The following is an 11,417-nucleotide window of genomic DNA, read 5'->3' as shown; positions in this document are numbered from 1 at the left end:
TTAAATAGCACTTTTTCCTATCTCCACAAGGTCCCTTCTAAACATTGTGTCTGATGCACCAACTTTACAACCTCTTTGTAAATTATTAGTAATTGAGTGCAATCACAATGACAAGATACGGTAACTTTCCAGAGATCCCCACATCAATCAGCAACTTCTTTCATCTTCTAATGGTTTAGTTGGATATCCTCTAGTTGCAGCTTTAAATATTTGCATCTTCTTTTCACATACTTAGAGAACTCCTAATTCCTAATACATCCTTTCTATAATGCATGTAGGGGCACTTTTCCTGACTGAATTCAGGATGATGTGACTTTTATGCACGCATATCCTTGATCACTCAGGACAGCCCCAATTTCTGTTACATATATTTTTAATGCATTGATGAATACATGACATCTAAACTATCACTATTCCTAAAAGCAAAAACCAAAACCTGAAAATATGTGGAAGTAGTATCTTCTATTAATTAGTAGTACAAATGATGTACTAGTATTCATAATCAACTAAAGCTTTAGGCAGCCAAGAGAGCCAAGCTACTTAACAGTTTGTTTTATGTTCATAAAATCCAGTATTAAATCAGTGACACAAGAAAATGAGTTTATCATGCTAACTTCTCTAGACACGGAGGAACTTTAATTGCTTATCTAAATCAAAGACGTTGTTCTAGAAAGGTAGTATATTATATGACTGCACTTCTATGACATTCTGAAAAAGCAAAATTGTAGGCAATAAAAAGAGAAGTGGTTCCAGACATTCAAGGGAGAGGGAGGGAAAAGTGGCAAAACTCAGAGGATTTGAAGTAGTGAAACCATTATGTCTTAACGACAGATACACTGCTCACGTGTTAAGACCCTCACAACCTTATAACACACACTGAATATTGCAGTTCCACTGCAACTGAAATATTACAAGCAGGATATCTGGCAAAATGTTAACATGATAATTGGGACTCCTGACTCTCTGCCAGGGTTCAACTCCCAATTCCAGCATTCTGTTGAGGCGTACTCCTATCAAGGGTGACGGCTCAAGCACTTACATCCCTGCCACCTCCCTGGGAAGCCCATACTGAGCTCACTGCTCCTGGATGCAGCCTGGCCCAGCCCTGGTTGTTGTAGACATGTAGATATGAGTTCTTTCTCTTTCAAATAAATGAAAATTTAAAAAAAATGATAAAAATCATTTAGAGATCCAAGGGAAAAAAATGCAAGGCGTGAGAGGAAAAGTGCTGATCTAAATAGCTGAGAATAAAAGGAGTAAGTTAAAACCAAAGTAACCGGCACATAAGCACTCTGTTCAGATTGGTAAAGATATTTCTCACTTAATCCACCTCAAAGACTTGTTAGGATTAATTTCTTCTGTGCTTAGAAAAAAATGCCTTAAAATCTGTCTATGACAGTATTATTTTTTTTGTGAAACATCATTTTGGAATTTAGAAAACTGTTATAATTGTTTATGGAATAAAAACACCAAAAGCAATTTCTTCAAAGGTAGTAAACAGGCTAAATTCTCAACAATCCTCAAAACTCATCAGACTCCATTTCCACATCTGGTTGATTCACACACAGTTCTTCATACAACCTACTATTGTTTTGACTAATATCAAGGAGAATGGACTTTGTAGTAGAGCCAAATTCAACGATACTGGAAAACCCAGGTTGGTACTTATGTTCAAAACCAGCAGCGTGGATGGCCACCAATGTACCATTTGAATCAAACACCGGGGAACCAGAAGATCCAAAATAAAAACAAGTATCATAAGTGATTACATCAGGATCGCCAATTATTTCCTGGAAACTTCTTTGAGTGTACAGATGGAGAAATGACAGACTGTAGTCGCACTCTTTCATTTTCCTATCCTGATCACAATCCTGCCATTTCTTTTCTCGCTCAGCCTGAGGGATCACAGCACAAGCATCAAGCTGTTTTTTTTCTCCATTTGGATGGCCAATAATATATACCAACCCACTAAGTGGTACGGGAGCAATTCCATTATACAGCCCTGCAGGTATGGGTCGTCCATTTTCTTTCAGTTTCAGAATCGCATAGTCGAGATTGCCATCAGATATTTCAAACCAAGGCTCAACGCGAAAATGGTTCTCTTCTCTCTCATGGAGCTGTTCATAACCAAATGTCACCCTTACACACTGACCAAGGATGCCTGGCCATTCACTTCGTTCTATTCCTTCTTCCATAATGCCTCGGATTACATGTCCACAAGTGAAGATAAATGGTCCTTTAAAAACAAAGCAGGTGGCACAACCCTCTTTCCCATTGTTGTTATAGTACAGGTACCCAACGGAGTCACTACGCTCTGCAAGAAGTTTGATTAATGTAACTGGAGTAGAGTTTTTGGTCACTTTTCCGAAGTTGGTTCTATGTGAGTTAAATAATGCTTTCCCTGTTCTTTTTTTGTTTCTTTTCTTTAAGTTTTCTTTGATCCTTTCACTTTCACTTTTCAAACAGGGGTACTGGTTCAAAATTTCCTCATTTGACACACAAGTGTTTCTTTGCTCTGATTCAGAATTTTGAGGAGCTGCTGCTTCAGAGCCCGTTTTATTCTCAACCTCAACCTGAAAGAGTTTGCCCTCTAATTCATCAACTGGCTGTGTGTTTTCATAAACGGAGTCCAGATTATTAATGAGCTTCCAATTGTCATTTTCCAGAAAGGAAAGAAATCTACCATCTTTGCACAAAGCGTCCTTGATGGTTTCTCCTTTAAAAGCATAGACACAGAGTATGGAGCCTTCTTTGTGAAGTTCCCCACGTTTAACAATTCTGGTTTTCTTCTTCCCAACTGCATGAACACGAAACTTAACACAGTCAGTAGGGGCTTTGTCATGCCGGACAAATACTTGGTCGCCTTCTTTCTGCTTACTTTTGGAAAATGTAATTTCCACATAGCTTTCTTCAGGAAAACAATGGAGGGGCATTCCAAGATTGATGTACCCCTCGATTCCTTTTGTACCACGCACCAACATTTCTTTGCCTTCTCGAGTTTCTATCTCTTCCTTCACTGCCTCTAGGGTGTTGAGTGCCACATACAGGCTGTCGGCTTTACTGTGTGTAAGCACATATTTCCTGCCTTTGTTTTTCCTCTGGTTTACATTCAAGGTAACGTGAATTGTCTTATATTGGAGTGTTGTTTGTTCTCCTTGAGTTTTCTTAGGTGAATGGAATTCTTGAGCTGGGGTGTTGGTTATATCTTTTAGATGCTTTTTAGATTCCATCTTCCTTTGAGAAATGTTGCTTCCATTCTGTTCTTCAGGTTTCTAAAACCAAATGTTAGATACTTGAAAATTTCAAATGCAACCTTAGTCTTTTGTTTCTCTTTTCAATACGTGATCTGCAGAATCTTTATGGGAAACTCATACACCCAAACTTGACATGACATCTGAAATATAAGCTGACCATCTTGTCACATAAGCCAGATATACTCTTGATAGCAGTATAATAGTGCAGTTTTCTAAGCAATACAATGGAAGAAAGACATTTTTCCCAGATGCTTATAAATCTACCAGTTCTTATAATGATATTTTGGGTCTTACTGTTTTTATACAGATACAATTTTCTTTGTTGTGCTTAGTGATGGATTGTACTGAAACATTTTCTCTGAAAACATCAAATTCAGCTAGAATAAGTTGCCATGATTTATTATCAGGCATTAAATGTATAAACCATCATTAGTTAACTAAGTATTTGGTTATAAAAAATACAGTTGTTTCTGAGGCATGCTTTTAGCGCAGTGGTTAAGATGTCAGGAAACTTGTATTCCGTATCTGAGTGGCTGGGCTCAACAGCCTGCCCCACCTCCTGACTACGGCTTCCCATGAATGCACACTCCGTGGACAGCATGGATGGAGTGACAGGCTCCTGTCACCCAACCAGGAGAGCTGCATGGATTTTTCAATCTGTGCTCAGCCCTAGCTATTGTACACATTTAAGGAGTGAACCAGCAGACAGAAGTGCTGTCTCCTGGTTTCTGCCCCATTAAATTAAAAATTTAAAAATATAGATATTTCTCATAAGTTCCTTGATTCACACAGCATCTATAATGCAAACAACTCAAATGATTTCTTCTAGCACCTCAATTAATTCTCAAAGCCAATCAGATGAGGAGGAACAAATATGATCTCTGTCCTTTTAATGAGGCACACAATGTTTTTCTTATAAGTGCATTCCTGACACAATAAATAATACATGAAGAGTGAAGTATCAGAAGTTCCCTACTTAGTCCATTATTGTTTTGAGTATTCTATATATTTTTTAGTAAATTTTCATTTATGATTTCTTTTTCATACAGTACGCTTCAAGAACCAGAGGTGGAAGAAAGCAGAGAAATTCGATAAAGAAGATGAATAAAGTAGCAAAAATTTAAAGAAAAATTAAGAATATTCAATTTCTACACCTCAAAGGAACATTTTCTTCACATCATATTCATCATGGCAGCAGTGTCAACAGACAAGGATTCACATGGCAAATGCCACTAAGTGCTCAGAGGAGCAGCAACAAGAACTGTTAGAAGCTTTTATGATATAAAATGGTAATGGCTTTGTGTTTTTCCCCATAATTTACTATGTTAATATTTGACATGTTTATTATTACTTAGGAAGCATTACAAATGCTTTTTGTTAACGAGTACTCTGATATGGTCAGGATTTGTATTATGACCCCCTTCCCTACCAGCACCCCATAAAAACAAAAAGAATACAATGAATAAAAAAGATTTTAATTTACACATAGTCCCAATACACATAAGAGAAGCCTAGTACCAGGGATGGCTGAAAGGAATACTGATATGGGTTACAAATAATGATTACAGACATACCTGACCAAAAAACTGCTCAATTTTCATATTCTTCTTACAATCACGTAAGTTCTTCTTTGACATACGCCTCTTCCGGTTCATGATGGCTTTGAAGAGGAACGGATGCTTCCACTGAAATACAAACTTCAAATAAGCTTCCTGTTCTAACAGTAGCTTCACATTTGCCATTAGCTGTACACAGGAAAAGATGAACTTGTAATCTATATGCTGCTCTCCCCTCTCATCTCTAGCCTTTCTCAACCTGCAGACATTAACTTCACAAGACGACAGTTTGCCCCCCAACTAAACTCCCTTCTGCAAAAACAGTCTAACAGGGCACTGTGTGCCAAGAACTACACCAACACATTTTTTGAAAACCACCTGCAATTGTCAGCATCTAAGGATACCAAGGGAAGTGGGCATGTCTGCAGTTTGTGGATGTGGAAAAGCACAGAAGACAAAGTATTTGTCCACCATTACCTTCCAAAGATGAAATTCAAGTGCCGGTACACTCAACCGAGGAGTTTACAGATGGAGAATTCAAAGGTGTGTCCTGCTTGCACGCTTCTTAAACTCTGGTCTCTGTTTAAGACAGGGATGGCAAGCAAAGGCAAAATTACAGGAAAAGAGTGAGAAAAGAACTGGGCAGTACCCTGAAATCATCGCCTGTTCTATGGTTTTTAATAAACTACCTTATGATTCTTACATAACAGAGGTATCACTGGTTTACTAGTTTTACTAGTAAGGAACTATATGGACTGCTTTAAGTTTTACTTCAGAGAGTATACCTTTGAGAATTTTTATTACAAACAGAAAAAGAGAATGGTATGATGAACCTCCACCTATCTAATCACAGGATTAATGATAATTCTTTATTTTTCAAATTTACACCATTTACAAATTTAACCAGAGACATCATGTCATTTTGACCACAATGATCATTTTCCACCTCTAAAAATGACTTCACAATAGATAGCCATCATGCTATGTCATTCACACCCAAATTCAAATGAAATCGTTTTCTTCATTTGTGCCTTTAAAGTTTTTTTAATCCTTGCGTAAAAAACATAGATTTGTTGAAGAGAGCAGAGATGTTGACTGTGGAATGTCTACCTCGTCGTCAGTTCCTTCTCTGTGTTGCAGTGTAACTTACACTCTAGCCCCTGAAGTTCTGATCAAGAGGATGTTACGTAAAGACAAGGTTTATTCTCTCAACCATTCTACCACGGGCGGGAATCTGGGCTTTCACAGCCACTGGTAACCAGCTACTAAGGAAATCCCCACTGCCTCTAAGAATCTTAAAAGAAGGAAATGATTCTAAATGAGGTAATGTGGTTGAAACTGCTGATCCAACATTGACCATCTGGGTGAAAATATTATGTTGCAACCTTTTAGCTTCACAACCTTGTATATAGTAACTGATGATTAGTCTGCTTTATTTTCCTCATCCTAAGATGGGAGCGGCACTAGCAACAACCACCATGGTTAGGCAGATCTGAAAATACAAACAGAACTGAAAAACTTACAAAAACAGCTGGGACACAGCTGGAGATTTCCCAGCAAATATTACTACTGTTACTATTATCGATAGCAATACACTTACCACGGCGATAGTTTCTAAACAGCAGAGACCCTGTGTAGACAAAGGCGGTTATAGAATTGAGGAGGTAGGATCTTAAAGGGATCCTTGAAGGAAGGCATAGCTGGGGATATTTGGGGTGCCTGTTGACTCATGTTACAGAGCTTGATTAAAAGACACAGAAGGTAAAATACAGTAGGTAGAAGGGAAAATGAATTTTCCAGTCCAATAGCGATTACAACAGTAAGGAACGATTAAGAAATGAAAGGCACTAGCCCATTCATTACCACCTCTGCTCTCTGTTTGCAGACGCCAGGGTTTGCCAGGGTTTTTACTGATAGGAAGGACTTGCTTGACCTATAGGAAAGGGATGAGGCAGCGCAGCCCGCCCCAGGGGGTCTTCCCCAGCCCACCTGACCGCCCCCCTGGCACCAATCCCTCTTCCTTCCACCCCTTCTTTTGCTTCTCCCCCTTCCTCTCCAGGCCTAAACCAGTAGTCCAAGCCCACGACTCCACCCTTCCCAGTATAGAGAAGGCCAAGAAGCAGCTACTGAAGTACAATCTGCATCTTGCTGTCTGGTTAGACATTTCCTTCTGGCCTAGGCCCAGGGATCCCCGTTCGGTTCCAGTCGCGGAGGCTGCTGGCCACACTCGCCGATTCCGCTGGGTGATTTGCACACCAGCAGCAGCTGAACTCAAATCTGATCCCCCTCCTCTCTTAGTGGAGGAGACCATGATGACTTTCTGAGCTCCACAGGAATGCAGCTATACTGTTCTAGCCAGCAAGTGTGTGTACCCACGTAAGCTCTGGGCAAGTGGGCATAAGGACTTGAAAAAAAAACATCGCCTGCCTTTTTAGAAACTGCTGTGGGACTGTCTTTGTGGAGACTTTCACTTTCGTCCCCCCCCCACTCTCACCACATTCTCTTCCAAAACCTCGTCATTCATTTCCGCTTCAGTCGTAAGAAAACCCTGAGTTGCTGCACCTGCCGCGATTTAGCCAAACCTGTTCTCTTCTCTCACAGACGCGATACACTTTACACACTTTGACAAAGACAAACGCAAGTTTCCAAGTAATAAAACAGAACTGTACCAAGCCTAACCCGGTGGACAGTGGGCAGTTTCCCCCATGCCCAGCCGTTTTCTTCCCCCAAATGCCAGATCAGTCCCAAAAGCAAAGGGGTAACTCACGTAACAGCTGAGTTCGCCCACCACCAAAGACGTCTCTAGCCAGCACCTGCTGCCAATATGAGCGTCTTCCTTCCAGATTGAAAAAGCCTGCGCTTGGAGAGCTGACTCCGCCCAGGGAACAGCGGCGACTGGCCAATGGAGAAGCCTGAAGTCCCCGGAAGGCGATTGGCTGCTCTTCTGGAAGATTCTAGCCGGCTTAGGTCGGTTTGGGCTGGCCCGGACTGGTTAGAGAGCGCGCGGGCGCCCAGTCGCGGAAGTGGGTGGAACCGGGAGTGGCACACTGCAGGCATCCCGATGCCAGCGCGCTGGAAGTCAGGATGGGGAGATTCCCGGTAGGCAGTTCCTGCGTGGAGATGAGAGTTGAGGAGGAGCCGGTGAAAGCCGGCACGCTGGAGCTGTCAAGGCTGGGCTGAGTGTGGACAAGAGGGCTGCAGCGGTTCTGGCGCTTGCCGGGAAGGGAAGTAACATTCCCCAGCAGACAGAGCAAACCCCAAGGAGAACCAGGGGCGCATGGCACGCCCTTGCCGCAAACGGACATGACCAGCAAAGGGAACCGGTTATTCCAACTACACAGACGTGAGATCCGTGCATCCTAAAAGCAAAAGTAACAGCTGCAAATCGTTGTGAAATCTAAAGTGCTGGATGTATTCCATGAGGATACAGGAATAAGTCAGTCTGGGAAGGGTAGAATCAGGAGAGAGAGCAGAGCTGGGCTCATTTAAAAAGCGGGTGCAATGACAATGATTCCAGATTGTAAGCATGGTGAGTTTCTCCCTTGGTCTTTTCGGTGACGTTGCTCAAATCTGTCAGCCCGGTCTCTGTCTGCAGCGCTGTCCTCTGAGCTCCAGGTGTCAACATTTTGTGGACTGATTGGCGTGGATTCCTGGATGCATGGAAGGCGTGCACTGTTACGGACCCAAATCGTAGCGCTTGGTGTTCCTCGTTCCTTGCAAGTATACTCCACTTCAAAATGGAGTTGCTTAACTCCAGGCTAAATTCATACCCATCTTCATAGGGTGCTACTGCCAAATATGCTACAAAATACTTTTACAAGCTGGCACTCTCACCCACAGCAAGTGGGAGTTTTGTTACTTTATGCCTGCATCAGAAATTTTTAATGTGTAAATTTTAGTATTTGTCAACTGTGTGTGTATAAAATGGCTTTCTTTTTTTGGTGATTAGAGTAGTTTTCTAGCTGCTAATGGGGACTGAATCCTCTCTCATGCTTCAGCAGGCTGTTCTATTGGATTCTTTTTCTTTTTATGAATTTATTGACTACATTAAATATATATTCCAGAAACAAATCTAGATGTATTAAATTCTGAGGTCCCCCCACCCCCTGTTCTTATTAGGTGTCGTTAAAGAAGGATCTTTCTTTCTCTCCTCTTGGTTAGGTTTATTTGGTAAAGTAAATTGTAAAATAAAATCGGCAGCAAAAATAACTGAGGATCTTGCTTGAGAGTAAAATCATTACAGTTAGAGATGCATCGCAAAAATCCTCTCATTACTTTCCTTTTGCTGGAATTTGGGGATGGGAAAGCTTCCTGACAAACAAACAGGAGGTCTCTAAAGTTAAGAACTTTCCCTGCAGCAGACTTGCTGCTCTTACTGATAGGTTTAATTGAATTGTTAATTTGAAAGTTCTTACTCTTAAATGTGTTAAGTACTCTCATCTCAGAAGTGGAAAAAAAAAAAGTTGACAGGGCCTTCAACTGGGGTGGGGCGTGGAGGAGGGGAAAGCAACAGTACAAACTTGGCTAGCGGGAACAACAACAGGTGAAAGAAGGAAAATAAAAAAAGAATGGGAGCGGGAAGTGAGAGCAGTAAAATTACACCTAGTAAAGCTGCGAAGACCCCATGCATTGCATGACACAAAAGCATAATCCTGTTTACTCTTACCATGAGGCGTAGAAATAAGCCACATATTTTATTATTTTCCCCAAGAAGCATACCATTTTCAAACGTGTTAAAGCAACAGTGCATTGATTTCGATTCTAGGCATGTTTCAATATGCCACATACTGTTGTGAATTATCAACAAAATGCTGTACAGCCCCCTGGAACTTGTTTATTTTAGCTAATCAAAACTTACTAGCTTGACAAATATTTTCTTATCTCCCTTGCCACCTCTGCTTCTGCAGATCTGATTATTTTAGATTACTCTTTTAAGGGTATTTTCCACATGATGCTGACTTCATAATGTAAATTAATCATTCTTTTCTCTGTATGTTAAAAGCCATTGTGCATCTTGACTTAGTATCGTCATTTGCATATCGTTTAAAGGGAAGCCTATGTTTCCTTGTTTCACACATAAAGCTGATTTTGCATGTTTTGAATTAAATAATACACCAATTAAAAACTGATCTGCAAAGTCTGACTTGAAAGCCTTAAGTAACTTAGGCTTCAGTTTCTTCACTTGCAAAATATGGATGATAATAATACCTAGTATATTAAGTTTTATTAACTACTAGAACAGATAATGCATGTAAAATAATTCTAGGTACTCTTTTCCTGGAATTTATTGTTTCCAGTAAATATCAGCTGTTTAATTTTTGCCCGACTACTTTTCTTTTAAAGATTTATTTTATTTTTTTGTTGCAAAGTCAGATATACAGAGAGGAAGAGAGACAGAGGAAGATCTTCCATTGGATGGTTCGCTCCCCAAGTGACCAGCCTGGAGCCTCATCTGGGTCTCCCATGTGTGTGCAGGGTCCTAAGGCTTGGGCCATCCTCGACTGCCCTCCCAGACCACAAGCAGGGAGCTGGATGGGAAGTGGGAATGCCAGGATTAGAACCGGCATCTATATGGGATTCCGGCACATTCAAAGCAAGGACTTTAGTCGCTAGGCCACCGTGCCAGACCCACGACTACGTTTCTAGTGATGTTAAGTATCCATCAATTGCACTGTTAATTCATAGTCTTAGTATTTTGCATTTAATAAGCACTTAGCTATATGATTTCCCCAAATATATTCTAGACAACACAAGAGAAAGGATTATAACCTTTTTTTTTCCTTTAACAGTGTGTTACCTGGGCCTGGAGCTGTATGTAGCCTAGTGACTAAATCCTCACCTTGCATACACTGGGATCCCATATGCTGTCAATTCATGTCCTGACTGCTCCACTTCCCATCCAGATCCCTGCTTGTAGCCTGGGAAAGCAATTGAGGACGGCCTAGAGCTTTGGCACCTGTATGGGAGACCTGGAAGAGGCTCCTGACTCCTGGCTGTGGATCAGCTCAGCTCTGGCCACTGTGGCCATTTGGGGAGGGGCGGGGAGCGATGAAGCAGTGGATCTTCCTGTCTCTCCTCTTTGTAAATCTTCCTTTCAGATAAAAAAAAAATTTTTTTTTAAATCTTAACAAACTAAAAAGGAGCGTGTTGCCTTCCAAAAGCTGCGTGTGGTGGTAAGAGTGTTGGTCCCACGAGGATCGCTAAAGCATAGCTGTACTTTCAACATTCCATACTCTTTCAGCAACACCAAATGCCCTGTGTTCTATAGTCCTGATGCAATTCTTGACGAATCCAGAGTGTAACTGGCGTCTACTGTCATCAGTGGTGGAGAAACAAGGTTTGGATTTATTCTTCCTCCTGAAATGGTAAAATAATAGTAATAATTAATAATAATAATAATAATACAACGTTCAGACTCAAGACATCAAGCACCACTGGGCCATGGTGTCTCATCCCCGAGAGGAAGTGAAACAAGACAAGCCCTATGACTGTCCAGTTACTACGGAGGACTCTGTAGCTATTACAAAGCTACTAGACTTCTGTTAGTGTCCTTGCCAATCGCCCACTAAAGGCTTCCACGCTCTTCCGGGATCAGAAAAACCACTGC

At 41.1% G+C, this 11,417-nt stretch overlaps 1 protein-coding gene across 2 annotated transcripts; it reads right to left on the bottom strand.

Moving 5' to 3' along the window:
- Positions 1–481: 481 nt before the first annotated feature.
- FAM111A (FAM111 trypsin like peptidase A) lies at positions 482–8,486 on the bottom strand. 2 transcript variants are annotated; one of them, XM_041004026.1, is made up of 4 exons: positions 7,578–8,486; positions 5,288–5,389; positions 4,829–4,939; positions 482–3,272 (listed from the first exon to the last, which is right to left on the bottom strand). In XM_041004026.1, the coding sequence occupies exons 3-4, from the start codon at positions 4,907–4,909 to the stop codon at positions 1,521–1,523; spliced, it is 1,833 nt and encodes a 610-aa protein (XP_040859960.1). In that variant the 5' UTR covers positions 4,910–4,939; positions 5,288–5,389; positions 7,578–8,486; the 3' UTR covers positions 482–1,520. The 2 variants fall into 2 exon arrangements, with proteins under 2 accessions (XP_040859960.1, XP_040859961.1); XM_041004027.1 differs by lacking the exon at positions 5,288–5,389.
- Positions 8,487–11,417: the final 2,931 nt, after the last annotated feature.

The sequence above is a fragment of the Ochotona curzoniae genome, unplaced genomic scaffold (genome assembly GCF_017591425.1).
Source record: "Ochotona curzoniae isolate NIBS_2020 unplaced genomic scaffold, NIBS_Ocur_1.0 scaffold_3171, whole genome shotgun sequence".
Classification (NCBI taxonomy): Eukaryota; Metazoa; Chordata; class Mammalia; order Lagomorpha; family Ochotonidae; genus Ochotona; species Ochotona curzoniae.
Note: the sequence above shows the minus strand (reverse complement) of the source record. Positions and strands in the feature narration are given on the sequence as shown.

What these genes read in the sequence shown, in the direction of transcription:
- FAM111A (XM_041004026.1), bottom strand. Translation starts at nt 4,909, where the DNA reads ATGAACCGGAAGAGGCGTATGTCAAAGAAGAACTTACGTGATTGTAAG. An exon ending in TTGAGCAGTTTTTTGGTCAG is followed by an intron (nt 3,273 to 4,828) that starts GTATGTCTGTAA and finishes ATTTGGTTTTAG; the next exon opens with AAACCTGAAGAACAGAATGG.